The sequence below is a fragment of the Stomoxys calcitrans genome, chromosome 2, assembly GCF_963082655.1.
Source record: "Stomoxys calcitrans chromosome 2, idStoCalc2.1, whole genome shotgun sequence".
Classification (NCBI taxonomy): Eukaryota; Metazoa; Arthropoda; class Insecta; order Diptera; family Muscidae; genus Stomoxys; species Stomoxys calcitrans.
This window is the reverse complement of record NC_081553.1, coordinates 158,461,877-158,480,632: the sequence shown is the minus strand read 5'-3', so window position 1 is coordinate 158,480,632 and position 18,756 is coordinate 158,461,877. Positions and strand designations below refer to the sequence as shown.

At 41.6% G+C, this 18,756-nt stretch overlaps 1 protein-coding gene across 1 annotated transcript in view; it reads left to right on the top strand.

Moving 5' to 3' along the window:
- Positions 1-6,097: 6,097 nt before the first annotated feature.
- LOC106084242 (cytochrome P450 307a1) overlaps positions 6,098-18,756 on the top strand; it is a 62,308-nt gene continuing 49,649 nt past the window's right edge. The window contains exon 1 of the mRNA XM_013247803.2: positions 6,098-6,644. Coding sequence (XP_013103257.1) covers positions 6,239-6,644 — 406 coding nt within the window. The 5' untranslated portion in view covers positions 6,098-6,238. The remainder of the gene's footprint in view (positions 6,645-18,756) is intronic.

Below are 18,756 nucleotides of genomic sequence, written 5' to 3'. Positions count from 1 at the left end.
ACATTCGCATGTTGTTAGGCTTGTTAAAGCGATGTGAATGGTTTAAGGGTAGAAAATAGAAGGCATCTTTCTTCTCCTATTCCTGTGGTATCACAATGGACGAAAACGTCTAAGTGAATCTGACGGCAGACTGCCATTTAAAGCTAACCTAGTATGAAACTGTTTAAATGCAATAATATTTATTTTTAATATTTCTCGATTCTAAGATATCCATCCCGATCCCATCAACGTTCTCGGAGGCAAAACAGTAGCAATTGTTTTTGAACAGATTCGATCAAGTTAAAGTGAAGAGTATAGTAAGGATCCCAAACTATAGTTCCGTATTCTAGGTCGCAACATACTAAAGAAGATTATAAATTGTTTATTAAATAAGTATCATTAAATTCTCTACTTCATCAATTGCCATAGAGATATGGTGACGAAAATTTAAACGTGGATGGGCGATGGGTAAATACCCAAGAGGTATTTACCCATATATACCCAAATGCTGGGTATTTTTAATTTTGCAGATATCTTGGGTATAAAAACAATTTTTGATAATTTCGTATTCTTTGTATATAAACCTGACTTTCTCACCTATAAAATCGGAATTTAGTTATATAGCCGATATATATACCGATCTCCAGACTTCAAGTTTTGAGGCAATAAATTGGTCAATTGCCGTCAAATTCCTGCTTTCACCGCCAAATCGTCTGCCCATTCATTTCCCCTTACATCCTGTATGGCCTGGCACCCAAACGATGCTTATCGTACCATCCTCAGAGCAGGCGTTAATCTCCTTCTTGCACTGCAAGGCTGTTAGTGTCCTGGTTGTTATTGCTGTTATGGCCATTTTACTGTACGTAAAGATTTTCACACTCGACGTCTTCGCGTTAGCACCACACCACATCCCGCATTCCGTGATCGCCAGGATCTGCGCATGCAGGACAGTATTATGGACAAGCAGCCTAAAACAGATGTCAGTTCTTGGGTTCAAAGTAGACCTCCAGGCCCGCGCTGTTCTCTAGCTAGGGTTCCGTCAGTCGAAGGGTGTGCCGCTGGCAGCAGTGCTTCACGCTAGACCTCTAGTGTCGTCTCAGGTATCCGATCGGAAACCTCTTCCTTCCTTCCAGGTTTCCTATCGTCGTATCGATTACACTGCGATGGTATGAGCTGCTCCCATCCTCAATCTATTCTCCCATCGCTTTACGTCTCATAGCCGCAGTGGCTGCCTCACAAATAATTCGTATGTTAATGGGTCGGATATCTAGAAAGTCTCCAGTGCCTATGCCAAGACAACATGTTCTCTGAACCTGTTGTATGGTCCTTATATTGCACTTTTTCTCCATAGCAGTCCACCAAACTACTGAGGATTAAGTAGGTTAGGTTAGGTTGAAAAGAGGGTGCATATATTAATCCGCTCCATGGCACTATGGACATACACCCAAGTCATTGGCTTGTTGTGCGCTCTAAAAACTACAATATAAAGTAACCTCTAAAAAGAAAATTTTAAGTTATGAATTCCGTGCTACTTACAAAATCCTTAATTGTTTTCAATACCACTCCCCTAAGTTGGTTCATGTCTGGTATTGTGTCCCCTCCTTATCCCATCCTCATCATCCTCACCGCATGCCCAACACATGCTATCACATGCCGCACCGATTTTACATAAGTGAGCTCGTAGTCCTATGTGTCCCGTTATGATACCAATAGGTATAATGACCTCCTTCTTACTTCCTTTCAGTTATAGCCTCTTCTTCTCACGATCTGGATCCCCCCCATAGGATTTCGCCGTCCTACCGACTGTTTCGCTGTTCCACAGTGTTACATTCGTCGCCCACTCCCTTAACTCTGACTGAGTCGACCCGAAAGGCTTAGGGTTAACCAAGTTTATTGACGGCAGTCCTCTGGCCTTCACCGCTAAATTGTCCGCCTATTCATTCCCCCTTACTCCGTTATGGCCCGGCATCCAAACGATGCGGATTTTGCCATCCTCAGAGAAGGCGTTAATCTCCTTCTTACACTGCAAGACTTATGGCAATTTTACAGTCAGTAAAGATGTTCACACTCGACGTCCTCCCGTTAGCAGCACACCACTTCACGCATTCCGTGATCGCTCGGATCTCCGCCTGCAGGACCGTATTATGGTCAGGCAGTCTAAAACATATCTCAGTCCCTGGGTTCTCAATGTATACCCCCAGCCCACTCTCTCCTCTAGCTTTGATCCATCCGTGTAACATGATCTTCTAGATGGCAATACTTGGGATCCGTCAATCCAAGACTGTGCCGATGGCAGCAGTGCCTCGCACTCGACTTCAAGGTTAATCTCAGGTATCCGATCGGAAACCTCTTCCCTTCCTTCCATGTTTCCTATCGTCTCCTCGATTTTACCGCGATGGGTTAAGCTGCTCCCATCCTCAATCCATTCTCCCATCGCCTTAAGTCTCATAGCCGCAGTGGCTGCCTCACGCTTAATCTGTATGTCAATGGGTCGGATATCTAGAATAGTCTCCAGTGCCCTAGTTGGCGTGGTCCTCATCGCTCCGCATATGCCAAGACAACATGTTCTCTGAACCTGTTGTATGGTCCTTATGTTGCACTTTTTCTTCACAGCAGTCCACCAAACTAGTGAGGCGTAAGTAAGTATTGGTCTAATCACGCTCTTGTATAGCCAGTGGACTATCTTCGGATTCCGGCCCCATTTCGAGCCAACGGCCCAGTACGCTCCTGAATGTGACACTTCCAATTCAGTTTCCTGTCCAAGATCACACCTAAGTATTTGACCTTGTCAGATATCGAAATCGTCTTATTGAGGAAACGTGGTGCGTTAAATTGGCCCACCTTCGTCTTCCTCGTGAACCGGCATAATTCAGTCTTCTCTGGGTTAACATTGAGACCTCTGGGTCTAGCCCAGACATATGCCATATGCAAGACCCTTTCGGCTCCTTACCCCTTAGAAGTATTATAACATCGTCTGCGTAATAGACAGGTTTAAATCCCTCCTCAGTCAGCATCCGTAATAGGTCATTTATGGTGGTCACCCATAGGAGTGGCGATAAAATCCCTACCTGTGGTGTGCCTTGTGCCACTTCCTCCCTTGTATTTATGTCATGGGACCCACAATTTATCCACCTGTTTCTTGGCATATACTTTTTCCAGTCTCTAAGGACCTGGTCCACCCGGTACTGGTCCAAGGTTTGGATCAAAGTGTGGGATGTTAAACGCCCCTCGATCTCAATGCAAACTGGCGATGTGTGCGTTTTGGCATCGAAAGAGGGAAGTCTCCACCGACCTTCCCTTGACATAGGCATGCTGTTTGTATTTGAACAGTTCGCTGGATGTACTACTGTACTACGCTTTATCATGGTAGCCACAATACGTTCCATGGTTTTGAGTAGAAAGGATGTAAGTCTTATGGGTCTGTAGACATTTGGTGTCACATAACTTACCTTGCCGGGCTTGGGTATAATACCACCCTTGCCTTCTGCCAGGCTTTCGGAGAATATGCAAGTCTTAGGCACGCTGCGAAAATAGTGGTCAGGTGGGGTGATAGTCTGTCTCTTTTTGATATGAGTCCAAGATTACAAGTCAAAGATTATACCAAGATTCCGTTGTCTCCGTGAGTCCCGTCGTATTCGGTTGAAAATGCGTTTTCATCAAAAGCCTCAACATGTTCTTCGTTGTCTCTGCTCTCACTCCCATGTCGTCTACTAAAGTTCCAGTTTGGACAGGGGTTTTTGAGAAAAACCCTTTTATATCTTGGCGGCGTCATTAATGTTATCGACCTGTTTGCTGGAGGCGCGTTTTGCCGCTCTGGTAATCTTATTGTATGGAATACACATCCTAATACACTTCAGCTTTTTTACGACGTGCTCTGTTAAAAAGTCTGCGGAGCTCTTTCCCAATGTTACGAATCTCCCCGGTCATCCAGGGTTTTTCTTGGGCTGATTTCCTTTCTTGAAGAGGACAACCATCTTGTCACATCTTAAATCTCCTCCCTAATCCCATTAACAAAGGTAGCTGTGTTACCAATATTAAGTGTTACTAGGTCGTTAGTATTCAACAATGCTGCCAGGGCTTGGCTCCATTTATTAATGTTGGTACTACTCCACGAAATGTGGTTAGAATTCGCATCGCAACCAATTAATTCCTAATTTTCTGTCTGTTTTGCTTTCCTTACCAGACGTTGCAGTTGGCCGGCCGAGTACCAGTATTAGCATAGAATAATTGGCAGAAACTTTGTTCCGGATCATCCATTGCTACTGAATTGAGGCTATTAGAATCTTGCCCTTGCTGATTTTCTCCATTAGAGCATGAGTAGCTGTCTCGCTCCGGTGTAGGCTTATCTGGATGATCCTCCATCAGATGGGCCTCTTGGGCGGATGATTGTCCCATCGTCTGCTCCCTGTTCTTTAGTCTGCATTGAGTTTCACGTTACTGCACTGCCTGATGTGCCAATATTACGATCTTTGCCTCTGCTAGTCTTCCAAATCTTGAGTAAATTAGCTTCTTGGGCGAAGGTCATGGTCTCATCGACGGCCCCCTGTGGTTTAGGCGGCATTGAGATCTCTGTCACTGCACTGCCTGATGTTTCAGCATTAGGATCTTTATCCATCCTACTCGTCCTTGTCTCGAGAAAGTCGTCGACGGTTCCGTCGTTGGGTCCCTGTGCGTTAGACTGTGTTGGGTCTCTCGCCCCTACACTGCCAGATGTTTTTTAGTATTAGTATATTTACTTATCCTAGTCTTCCCAATGTTGCGAGAGTTGGTGATGGTCTCGTCGTCGGCTCCAGTCCGTTAGGCGGTATTGCCTATCGTGTGATCTCTTTAATATCCTGTAGAAGATTATACGAGATGCAAATGTGAATATATATGGCACAGTAATCACAAGAGAACACATCCTACTCGCCTATGCCGACGAAATCAACATCATAGGTCGGTCACCGGAAATAGTAACTGCTGCCTTTAAGAGAATCGAAAGAGTGTCAGTGAAAACCGGTCTGGCTGTAAATGGAGATAAAACGAAATGGATGGTTCAACTCCCAAAACGCCTTGTACAACCGATCAGATAAAGAAATTGGAGAAAGTTGGGAGCCACAACTTTGAGATAGTCAGTATCCTCGGCACCGGCCTAACCGAAACGAGCGACACCAGTTTTGAAATAAAGCGAAGAATAATACTGGCAAATAGATGCTACATTGGATTAAGTAGACAGTTTAGAAACATGACAATCTATCAACAGACGAAGATAACACCATACAAGACACTGATTCTACCAGTTTGCGTTAGTGGAGAATATAGGCATCGTATGAATCACGAGCTGTGTGAGCTGTATGACGACGATAGCATAGTTACACGTATCAAAATACAACGGTTGCGTTGGCTAGGCCATGTTGTCAGAATGGATGAAGAAGCTCCAACAAAGAAGTCTTCTGAAAGCAATCATGGTGGTACACGCAAACCGGGACAATAGAAAGGTCAGGTGGTGGGAGACACCTCGCAACGTGATGTCAGAAATTTTAAAATAGCCGCAGAAAATCGAGGCACTTGGAACGCTATTCTACGTTAGGCTAATGGGACAAATGTTCTGTCATAATCAATTAAAGTAAAGTAAAGTTTGTACGCATCGCTCGATTTGCATTTATAGATCTGAAGATATTACAAACTTCCACGGATTTTCTACAAAATTTGATATAGAATGTTTAATTATCCATGTGAACACCTAAATCTAAATCGTATGAAATATAGATGTAGCATCCATATTTTGATACCGCCTATTTTACATTTACAGGGTAGGTGTATATTATTATATATGTAGATGGCGCCGCCCAACCGTATTATTTTGGCAGTGATTAAAGTGACAACACTAGTACCAGAACAACAACACTAATAGAACCAGAGGAAAAATAAATCTATTGAAAGGCCTGCCGCATACAGGGCCTCCAGCATACCATTTGTTTCAAGAATTTCCATATTCGTATGTAACTTGAAACAATAAATGTATGCACATACATTAGAATGTATTCAAAATCAGTTGTTGGAGGACAGTTTCTTCACTTTTGAATGCCTTTAGCAGCTAGCAATTGAACCAGACATTTCTATTTCGGAAAGCGCTGAAAAAATCTAAAGGACAAGAAACAAGTTTACGGGAACAATTTTATTACCAGTCAGTTTGCTACTGATATTTCATGAGTTCATCGAGGTTCCGCAGGGTTGTTAAAAAGTGACAAATTAGGATTTTGATTAAAACTATTCAACAATGATTACCGGTTTCCTCGGACTTTTATGTACTCTCATTTTTCTTGTTGTTGGCATTTACACAAATACCATTTACAATTGCATACGAAGAGTTTATATAAACGATGGAAGTGAAGGTGACAAAAATGAAAATCTAAAGGAATATAAACAAGCTCCAGGGCCAATACCTTGGCCATTCATAGGCAACCTGGCGTTATTAAGCAAATTTAAAGTTCCACTCCAAGGGCTGACACAGTTATCCGAAGAATTAGGAGATATATACTCATTAACCCTTGGTACGCGGCGCTGTTTGGTTGTTAGCAGTTTGAATCTAATACGTGAAGTTCTTAATCAAAAAGGGAAATTCTTTGGAGGTCGCCCAAATTTTCTGCGCTATCACAAACTTTTCGGAGGAGATCGCAATAACTGTGAGTATAAGTAATGAGCAAATTTTGATTTTGCCATCTATTATTTTACAAGAAAAATTTATTTTTTGTAACTATATAGTAGCTTTGGATTTTTGATTTCGCTCGCATCTTTTTCAAATAACAGACATAAAATTCTGGAATTACCTAATGGGTACCTTCTTTTTCCATGAGATTTGCTCCTCTTGTATTAAACTTATAGCTTCGATGATGTTGTTACTTAAATCTATCTATCTATCCATCCATATATGTAAAAATGAATTTGTGTTTGTTTGTGGGTTTGTAAATTTGTTTGTTCCGTATAGATTCAAAAACGGCTGAACCGATTTCTTTCAAATTTTCACATATCGTGGGGAGTGGTCCGGAAGGTCCGGAATTTTTTTATTATCATAAAGGGGGCGGACCCTCCCCCTTACCCCAAAAGTACTATCCAAAAAATAAAAGTGGACCGATTGGGGCAATATGGGACTCAAATGAAAGGTATTCAGTAGTAGAATACAAACTTGATATCAAAATTTGGGTTCAAGTACCAAGGGACTTCCCCGACCCCAAAACCCCTCCAAATCGGCATATATAGAAGATAATGACGAAATGGGACTCGAATGAAAGGTATTCTGGAGTAGATTGCGAATATGGTCAGGAAGGAGGAATAGGCTATATAATTTGTTGATATTGGAAGGGGCGGACCCTCCCCCGTTACCCCAAAAACACCACCCAAAATCAAGGTTGACCGATCGGGACAATATGGGTATCAAATGAAAGGTATTGGAGAGTAGAATACGAATATAGTATTATATATTGGGTCCAAGCAACCCAGGCGCTTCTCCAACTGCAAAAGTTCTCCAAACAATCATATTAGACTGGGGACTTAAATGAAAGGTATTTGGGAGAAGATTACGAATATGACATAAAAAATTATGCCTAAGTATTTGCGGGTCGGCCCACCCCCAAAAGGTAATTTTACTCGATCATAGGTATATAGAACCCAAATGAAAGGTATTCGGGAGTTGATTATGGAGTGTGCGTAGAGCGCGTCATTCAAATATGTGCTCAAGTGGCAGATGGAGTGTGGTGATTAAAATAATTTGTGGGGACACAAATAAATATAGGCCGCCATACACCAAAAATTATGACGTTCAGCGTGATAGGAGGAGTTGCAAACCTTAACGTTAAGTTTGCAACTCATCGATAGACAAGACCAAACGCACCAAACATATAGACTGGCAAATTAGTTCTTTACCACAGAAAATCGTTTAATATGGCAACTTGATTTGATTAAAAAAAAGACTAAATGAAGTCTATTTAATAGGTAGTCATATAGTCATTTATAGACAACTACCACATGATGATCAATGCCACTTCAAGCGAGTAGTAGCACTAACATTTAAGGTAGCGCCATCTACCGGCTGTTTTCAAATGGATTAAACCGTCAGTAAATGGTGCTAATTTAGAGAAGCTAACATGAACAAAAAAAGGGCAGAGTGTTCAAAATTTATCATACAGTGATTATCTTCGTTATGACTTCGTTGCGTTTGTTTGCGGTATTACTTTTTAACTTTCCCACTCTTAGACGGGCCTTAACAATTATTTTCAAAAAAATCGGAGATGGGTAGGGTGATTTAAGCGTAAGAAGAGCGGGTCGGGCTCAGCTAGTCTATTATATAAAAATGAAATTGTTGTTCTTTGTTTGTTTGTGATTTTGTTTGTAAGTTTGTTTGTATGTTCCGTATAGACTCAAAAACGCCTGAGCCGATTTTCATGAAATTTTCACAGATGGTAGAGTTTGAGCCCCTGGTGAAAATAATTTTTTTGATATCCCAATGTGGGGGCAGACCCGGGAAATGGGTGCACCGATTTAAGCGAAATTTTGTATGCCACCCTATGGTCACCAAAACCCCCCAACAGGACACTTTCACCGCTTTGGAAACACGACACTTTGGGCAATATGGGTATCAAATGAAAGTTATTTAAGAGTGGAGTACGAACTTGGTATACAAATTTCAACTAAAATGTCCGGGGGGTCCCCCACCCCCAAAATACCCCCTAACAGGACACTACAACGCTTTGTGCAATATGGGTATCAAATGAAAGATTTTTGGAAGTTGAGTAAACATATGTTATTAGAATTTGGTTCGAATGGTTGGGGTAAATCCAAAAACCCCCAAAACAGTCATAAATGTCCAACGTCACAAAAAGGGTATCAAATGGAAGGTCTTTGGGAGTTGACAACGAATCTGGTATACACTTCTGAGACAAAGTTCGAATCCAATAATGATATAAGGGTTCAAGTATCTGGGTCACGTCTTTTCGTTCAACAAGACATGTAGATCACGACAATAAAGGACACAAATAATTTGCCTGGTCTTAGCGTCGGGGGGACCCTCTCTTCCCAATAAAAACAACACCAACGACCGAGAATATATTTTACTTAAATACAAGTACGTGCCAGAGGGTAATCTCCCTCCCACAATCCGACCCGAAAAACTGCATTAAAAATAATACATGAAAACCGATCAGGATAGAATAGGAAAACAATAAAAGGTCTTTGGTAGTAGAGTACACTTTTTGCCCTCAAGTTGGGATAGACACAGGAGGACCAGCGGATCTTTAGAAATGTGGTATCCCAAGTGGTAGCTTTAAAATATGACCATGAATGTAAATAACCAATACAAAACAAATTAATAAGGGGGATCTGAACGATACCTTTAGCCCTAAATATCTTGATCGGCACCTTCAAAATGCGTGACATTATGAGTTTCAAACAAAATCGTGTTCTAGCACGATGCTGATAATATTTCAGGATCCGAGTGAGAAGACGACAACGAGGAAATCAGCAGTCAATAAAGAGAGTAATAAAAAACTTCAACAGAGACATTATCGACATGGACGAGTCCAGCGAGGGTTTTTGCTGTTGTTTGTTCTTTGTTGTTGGAGCCATTTTCGAACAAACACCTTAGCTGGTCAATTTTCAATTAGCGACTGAATTTGATTTAATATTCACCTTAAACTAAAAATAAAAAGGGGAATCCCAGAATTATACATCTAACAATTATGTGTGTGGTGCACGGTTAATAGAGGTAAGCACTGTTAATAGAGGGAGCATTATTGACGCACGGATAATAGAGGTAAAGCACGGTTAATAGAGGTTCAAAAACCAAAGCACGGCATGCCGGTTAACAGGTGTAACCGATTAATAGAGGCGCGGATAATCGAGGTTCAACTCTACTGCTAAAGTGAAAAGGTAAGCCTATGTATTTGGAACTAAAAGGGCTTATAACATTAACAAAAGTGGACAACAAAAAGTACCATCTATCAGCTTACAGTCACTTCTTTATTTGATTTAGTCAACCCCGTCTATACTCAAAAAAGCTACTCCAAACCAAGAACCCCCGGTAAATACGGGATAACTGTGGGCACCACACTGACTGAAACTTTGAGCTCCGACATATGTGGTGTTCATCATTATCAAGAAAAGCTTAGCCAAAAGCTATCGGTCGCTTCCACTTGATGTCCTAAAAAACCCAAACTATTTTTTGAACGCATACACTTCATTTTTTCTTTTGACCCCAATAAGCATAGTCAGTTTATCGATTTCATGCTAGGACGTAAAATGCTCAACTAGATTCCTTAGAAAGCATTAAATTCAACTTTGGACGTCTTGGCGGCACGGGTTATTGTTAACCGATCGCCATGATATTTCATATTTTGCTTTTTGGGATCAAAAGCGCAGACTTTTACTTAAATACTGAATGCTAAGGGGAGTTATTGGCGCCTTCAAATTACCAATGGCTAACATCAGCGACTGTTTTCAGGCTAGGGGCGGCTGAAGGCCTCAGATTACTCTGAGAAACAAAATAATAGTAAAAACGGACTGCCCTAACGTTGTAGACCCACGCAAACGAAAAATACTATGATCTGCGGATCTGCACCTGGAATGTCCGGAGAAGGTACACACTGGCGGATATATTGTACAAGGCAGATATTGCTATGGACCAGAACGAGCTTACTCTTATTTAGAAGCTTAACGATGATCGCAACCGCCACATGCCATGTGGCTACAATAACAACAACAGCTTGAAATCATCTACCGAAAGACAAACAATTAAATACTATGCACCACAGTCAATTTTCATACACATATAGAGCTAATAGAGGTGGGCATTTTAGGTCCTTTTAGTGATCGCTCCTTTTGGTTCCGTTCCACAAAAGGAACTAGTTCCTTTTTGTAGCCGTTGAGTGGAGTGGCTACTAAAAGAAAAATATCCGTATCTCGGAATAGGTACTGCCTATTCGAAAAGTTTTAAAGCCTTTTTGGAGTAGGCTCAAAATGGATTTCAAAGACCCAACAACTGGGGTGGTGGCGTCATACCGTAGCATGTTGTCCCCCCTCCTATAGGTGAGGAGGGGACGCATAAACCAGAGGGATTTCAAGCTCGTCCCCAGCCTTTAAATAAAGGTGGTATTTCCGATTTGGACTCAGACAACGACAGTGTCAATGAAACAGTCATCGAACGGAAGATACTCTTCTGTCTCCTTCAACAGCGCAATCGGGCGAGAGCGCAGTATGCTGAAGGGGTAAAACTGACATTCCAGGCACTTCTACGCAAGCTGGAAAAAGAATTAGATCTCCCGAACAGCATAACACTGCCAAAATGATGAAGAAGGAAAAGAGCTCCCCGCTTTCAAGTTCTCTGGGAAAACCAAGTGAATGGAGACTCCAGACAGTGTTCTGCGGAGGGAGACAAAGTCGGAAAAGCAACGAAGGAAGAGCGCACGGCCCTTGAGTCCTCATGAAGGACTCTGACTTCCAAAAGAACACCATAACCATCACGGGAGGGGAAGATGGTCGCTAAGAAAGGTAAGGAGCCGACCTCTTACGCCAGGAAGCACAACGGAGATGTGCTGACATATGCAGTCATCAATATCGGCGGTGCATCCTGTAGGATCTGGTTAACGAGCGGATTTTCGAACATGTGTGGAACTCTGAAGAGGGTCTACCCATACAAATGATGAGCTGCGAGTATAGAGGGGATATCTTTATACTGCGTTTTGCGTCGGCAGAATTCATTGATATCGTCACAAAGCTCGTCGGATGTATCCACGCTGCCTGGGTGGGCGCAAAGCTCGACCTGGTGAGAAAAATGAACATACCCTAGCTCACAAAGGCGACGGTCCTCGTCCAGGGAGGGGGCAGTAAACTTGCGACGGAACGCATGTTGGGATCCTTGGGCAAGCAAAACCAAGGTTTGGTTGCAGAGAAGTGGAAGGTCTTCCGCAGGGTGGAGAAGGAGGAAGGAACTCTCCTTGTGGTTGACATTGATCAAGTCTTCGTGACTAGTTTAGCTAAGACTGAAGGCTTGACGCATTAAGTGTCCAAGGCTGTCTTTTTTCAAGATTTCCGAAAAATTTAACAAAAGCCAGGCGGCAAATTGGAAAGTAATATCAAAGTTTAAAGCAGAACGCCGAGTTTGTAGAAAAAATGCTCCCGGGACGTCCAAAAATAATCACAGAAAGAACCAATAGAAGAATTTTGGAGATTTCTAACGCTGATCCGTTCCAAAAATTAGCACAATTGCTAAGCGAAGGCAAAGAGGCTCCTTCAGTCCACACGATACGTAACCGATTGCGCCAGCGTAATAAACATGGTCGTGTTGTCCGCTAATACCGTGCATAAGCAAGCAAAGCAAACAAAAAAGAAGAGAATTTTAGGAGTAACACGTATTATAGCCTCAAAATTTTTGGAATAATTTTCTTTGGACAGGTGAATCTATGGTAAGACTTAAATATTCTCATGGCATGGTTTATGTATGGCGCAACCCTAGAGAGCAGCTTTCCTACAACACTACCTACATTTAAGTCGTTAGAAAAGGGAATAATGGTTTGGGAATGCTTATCAGCAAATGTTACTGATAGTATAGTTCGTCTTGAAGGGAAAGCAAATGCTGCAGTGTACCTAAAAATCTTAGAAGAAACTCTAGTACCAGAAGGTAGGTGACTCATAGGTCAATATTTTATCCTGCAACAGGACAATGCAATTTTTGCCCATGAACATTCCACTAACGAACAGGGGCAAACTTTCCACATATCAATGAGTGCAGTCCGATTAAAGTTTATGCACAATTATAAGGGGCCTCCTTTTTATAGCCGAGTCCGAACGGCGTGCCGCAGTGCGACAACTCTTTGGAGAGAAGTTTTACATGGCATAGTACCTCACAAATATTGGCAGCATTAGGAGGGGAAAACCACCGCTGAAAAATTTTTCTGATGGACTCGCCAGGATTCGAACCCAGGCGTTCAGCGTCATAGGCGGACGTGCTAACCTCTGCTCTACGGTGGCCTCCGCAACAGAACAATGCGCCAACATGGCAAAAGTAATAAAGGATTACTTAAATAGAAAAAATAAAAATGTTTTAAAATGGCCTCCACAGAGCCCAGACCTAAATAATATACATTTATGTGAAATGTATATTATTTAAATAATAACCCTTGTTAAGAGGACAAAAATTATCAATAAATCTCGACAAAAATTATTCATGCGTACTTTTTTAATAAAAAAGGTTTCGACAACCTTTATATATATATATATATATATATATATATATGTATATATATATATATATATAGAAATTATTCAGTGTGAACATAGGCCACAACAAATTCTCTCCATCGAGCTCTATCGTTGGTTAAAAATTTGGTTTCATTCCACGATATTTGGGTTGATGCCAACTCTCTCTTCGTACACCGGATCCATGTGTTTTTCGGGCGTCCCATTCCTCGCTGTACTTGCGGGTTCCAGTCTAGGACATTTCTCGCTAGATCATCGCGCGGTCTGCGTATCAAACCAAGTCCATTTCCTCTTACGGATATGATATACATAGACAGGGGAGGTGTTTGTTCTTATTTGCTATTCTTCATTTTAAATACGGTTTGACCAGAAAATTCGAAGTATTTGTCTTAGGCAACTATTTACGAAAACTTTTACTTTACGGGAAGTCACTTGTGTCAAGCTCCAAGTTGCACAACCATTAATAAAATTGATTTCACACTGCTGTTGAAGATCCTGACTTTTGCATTATGTGAGATGTCACTGCATCTCCAAACTTTTTGAGTGTAAGAAAAGCGCTTTTAGCCTTGTTAATGCGTACGCGTATGTCTTTGTTATTTTGCTGCCAAGATAGGAGAAGTTGTCAACGTCTTCAATGATATGGTCGTTTATAGTGAGCGGTGTCAGATTTAATGTTCCTATCCTCTTCAATATCGTCTTTGCTGTATTTATCCTCAGGCCTACTTTGACAGTATTTTCATTCAGTTGCACCATTTTCACCTTTATGTGCTCGAAGCGATGCGCAAAGAGGCTTATATCGCCCGCGTAGTCGATGTATCCGAGAAAGTCGTTAATACCCCAGCGTATGCCATTGGGTGCCCCAGCATTAGTTGCTTCTAATACGGAGTCTTATGAAATTAAAATAGCTTCGGTGACAGGATGCAAACCTGCTTCACTCCTTTGTCGATACCAAGAGGTCGGCTCCCTTTTCCATTCAGACGGACTGAAACTTCAGCATTCCTATACAGCTCCCTAATTAGTATCACGATATTTTCAGGGATGACCTTTTTCAACAGTGTGTTCCACATTGAGCTTCGCGAAACTGTGTCAAACGCATGCTCGACCTCGATGAATGAAAGGTGTGTACTAAGTTCTGCAGACTGTTCAATGATTATGCGCAGAGAGTTAATGTGGTCGGCACAAAAACGTCCAGATCGAAAACCTGCTTGCTACTTCCTCAAAATGCTGTCAGGTGCAGGCAAATACTCTGCAAAAGAAGACTTGCCATTGCGTTTAGCAACAAATAAAGTGAGGTGACCCTTCTTTGGGGTGATCGCTTAAGCTATGGGGTGGGCTCCCTACCGCAACAGTTCATCAGGTATGACTTGCCGTTTTTGAGTGAGACCAGAACAGCCTCAATGTCTTCGCTGGTGGATCGGGCCGTAGATATATTCCTGCGTGGGTTCCGGTGCACAGGGACTGTTCGGGTGTTGTTAATTCCGGTCCGTCCTCATCTTTTATTATTGCCATTGGCCTTATATTGTTGGCGCTTCTTTGGTTTATTGACTCGTAGACACCACGCATGTTTCCAATATTTGCTGTATTTCGCCTTGCTCTGCCAGCATGTTGGAATATATTCGCTTATCTCTGCGAACTAGGCGCTTGATTTTAGTTTTAGTTACTCTTGAGCAATGTCTATGATAGGGATGGCCGTCTCCGTACATGCTGCTGCTATGTTGCTATATATTCGGGCGGTGTTTCGGGGTCCGTTAGGTTTAAAGTTTGAACTTTGTGCTGTTTGTTTTAGTCCTTTTCACGACGGCTGGGCGTAGACGTAGAGTGGCCACTAGGAGCATATGGTCACTATCGATGTCGGCTCCTCGTCTTCCACATCCATCAGCGAACTTAGAAAGAGTTTGCTGATAAGTACGTATTTGATTAGGGGTGTTTCCATCTGGTTATTCCCAAGTATATTTGTGGATATTTTTATGGGGGAAATTTATTGTATAACCCATCTAGAAGTCTCTGCCAATTTTTCAAATTATAGTTTTCAACCTATAGTCACTACAGCCAAATAATTCAACTTCGGCTATTATCTTTATATGAAAGCTATATCTATCAGAACCCTTGATCGGTTTCCCCAACAAAATAGTTCAAAAAAAATCTATTAAGACATAGGTTGACATATTTGGGAACGCATAACATAAATATACGCATAACATAATTTTATTGCCACTCCTACGGGTGACCACCATAAATTACCTATTACGGATGGTGATTGAGGAGGAATTTGAAACCGTTTAATACGCAGACGATGTTATAAATAATATTTCTAAGAAGTAAGGATCGCAATCAGCTATGCAGAAGGGCCGAAAGTGTATTGTACGACTGGGTTAGACCCAGGGGTCCCAATTTTAACCCAGAGAATAATGAAATCTGCCTGTTCACGTGAAAGACGAAGGTGGGCCAATTTGACGCACCACGAATCCTCAATAGTACGATCGAAATCGAAATCTGACAACGTCAAATACTTAGGAGTGATCTTGGACAGGAAACTTAATTGGAAGCGTCACTTTCAGGAGAGTACCGGGAAGGCTCACAGATGTTGGGCACAAGGTAGACGGGTAGTATGCTCGAAATGGGGCCCGAATCCGAGGATAGTCCACTGGCTCTAAATGAGCGTGATTAGACTGATACTAACTTACGCCTTAGTAGTTTGGTGGACTGCGATGGAGAAAAAGTGCAACATAAGGAAAATACAACAGGTTCAGAGAAAATGTTGTCTTGGCATAGGGAGAGCGATGAGAACCACGCCCACTAGGGTACTGGAGACTATTCTAGATATACTACCCATAGACAGACAGATTAAGTGCGAGGCAGCCACAGCGGCTATGAGATTCAAGGCGATGGGAGAATGGATAGAGGATAGGAGCAGCTCATACCATTGCGGTATAATCAAGGCGGCGCTAGGAAACCTGGAAGGAAGAGAAGATATTTCCGATCGGATACCTGAGACGACGCTTGAGGTCGAGTGCGAGGTACTGCTGCCAGTGGTTCAGTCATCGATTGCCGCAACCCTAGTGTCTTGAAGATCATGTTACACGGATGGATCAAAGCTAGAGAGGACAGAATGCGTGAAGTGGTGTGGTGCTAACGCGAGGACAGTAAAATTGCCATAAGGGCAATAATAACTAGGATTGTAAGGTCACGGACAGTCCTGCAGTGTAAGAAGGAGATTAACGCCTTCTCTGAGGATGCCGGGCCATAACGGAGTAAGGGGAAATGATAGGGCAGAGGACTTGGTAATGAAGGCCAAAGGACTGGCTAACCCGAAGCCTTTCTGGTCGACGCAGTCTGAGTTATGGGCATGGGCGACGAATGCGCATGTAACTGTGGAACAGCGAAACGGTCGGTAAGACGGCGAAAACTACGGCTATGGGGAGAGCCAGATCGTGAGAAGACGAGGCTATAACTGAAATGAAATAAGAAGGATATCTTTCGGTATCATAACGAGACAGGACTACGTGCTCACTTATGCGTAATTGGAGCGCCAAGTGATAGAATGTGCAGGGCATGCGGGGAAGATAATGAGACGTTGGAGCATTTCCTACGTCATTGACCGGCTTTCGCGGCTAACAGATACCGACACTTAGGTGGGGCCACAAACCAAAACAGGAACGAACTTAAGGGCGTGGTATTGAAAACAGTTAAGGGTTTTGTAAGTAGCACGGAATTCCTAATATAGATTTTCTTTTTCGAGATTACTTATTAATTTTTAGAACGCACAACAAGTCGATTTCTGGCATAGGTGTATGTCTATAGTGGCATTTGGAAGATGAATATCTGCACCTTCTTTTCAACCTAACTTAACCTAAAAAGCACGCATCCTAGATTTTCTTAGGATGCACTCTTTTTTCAACCTAACCTAACCATATTCCTTTTTCATTTGCGATCCCATTTCTTGCTTCCTTCATACAAAACAAAACAAAAGCTTTGAATTTTATTTTGAACCTTAAAATGATTTGTACATATAGATAAAAATGTTTAGACTGTATAAGCAATTGAGTTTAAAATTCATTGTTTGTACTCTGTTTTAAACAAGCGCACCAAAACAATTTAGATTTGTTGACAATAAAAAAATAATATGTGGATGCTACCACGTTTATTTATTTGTGCAACCACATTCATTTAATGTATTGTAAATCGCAACGTACGCAGTGTCGCCTATTAAAAAAGCAGACGCTTTTATTCAGTTGTTGTATGAAGCTAAAAAATATGGCATGTGAATCAGCTGGTCTACTAATTAACAAAATCGAGAAAAAGAAAAGTGCACATTTAATAAAAAAGATCCATGGACCTATAAAAAAAAGAAGAGATGGAACTAGTTTCAGCAGTTCCTTACTTGGATAGGTTCTAATGAACTAGTTCCATCCGGAACTACCCAACTCTTAGAACTAATGGAAGAGCATATTTTCAAAATTGCACATGTATTCATTAAATATTGCTGCTTTTATTTATTAAAATATCAAATATTTAAATTTTTCTGTCGTTCATTGTATTTGACGGCTGACCGGAATATTGCAATAACAGATTAAGGTATTTTCGAATTTCTTTACAGACACAGTTCTTACTCACAAATTGAGCAAAGATGGCACTTTTAGTTTTTCAATGAAGAATTCAGAACCGCAAATGAAAATGTTTTCACATATTTTTTCACATGCTTTTTTAATGAAGTTTCACTGTGAAAGCTATACTAAATACCAACCTTTATGTTGGAAAAGAAAAGGCCTTAATTAAGCTTCTTTGCACAGATGAAATTTGCATTTAAAATCTCATTTATAATTCCAAGATTAAAGGGAAAATAATTTAAAATATCTTATATATAAAAATCAATTTGTGTTTGTTTGTACGTTTGTGTGTTCCATATAGACTCAGAAACGGCAGAACCGATTTTCTTGAAATTTTCATAGATGGTACACAATGACCCCGTGGTGAAATTAGGGTACTACATTTTTTGATATCTGAAGGGGTGCGGACCCTCCCCCTTACCCTACTTTTCAGAAACGCCAGATCTCTGAGATGGGTGGTGCGATTTAAGCGAAATTTTGCGATTTAAGAAAAATTTGGTATTCAAATTTCGGATGGGGTACCTAGGGGGGCTGCCCCACCCGAAAATCCACCAATCACGACAATATGGGACTCAAATGAAAGGTATTTTGGATAAGAAAACGTATCTGATATCCAATTGTCGGACCATGTGCTAGGGGGACCACCGCAAGCACCAATACACCCCTATCGGACATATTTACCGACCATGGCAATATGGGACTCAAATGAAAGGTATTTGCGAGTAGAATACGAATCTGATATCCAAATGGGGGACCACGTTTCTGGGGGTTCACCCCTTTCCCAAAATACCCCCAAACAGGACTTATTTACTGACCGTGGGAATATGGGGTTTATATAAAAGGTATTTGAATGCAGAATACGAATCTGATATCCAAATATGGGACCAAGTGTTTGGGGGGCCGCCTCTCCCCAAAAAAATCCCCCAAAGGGAACAAATTTACG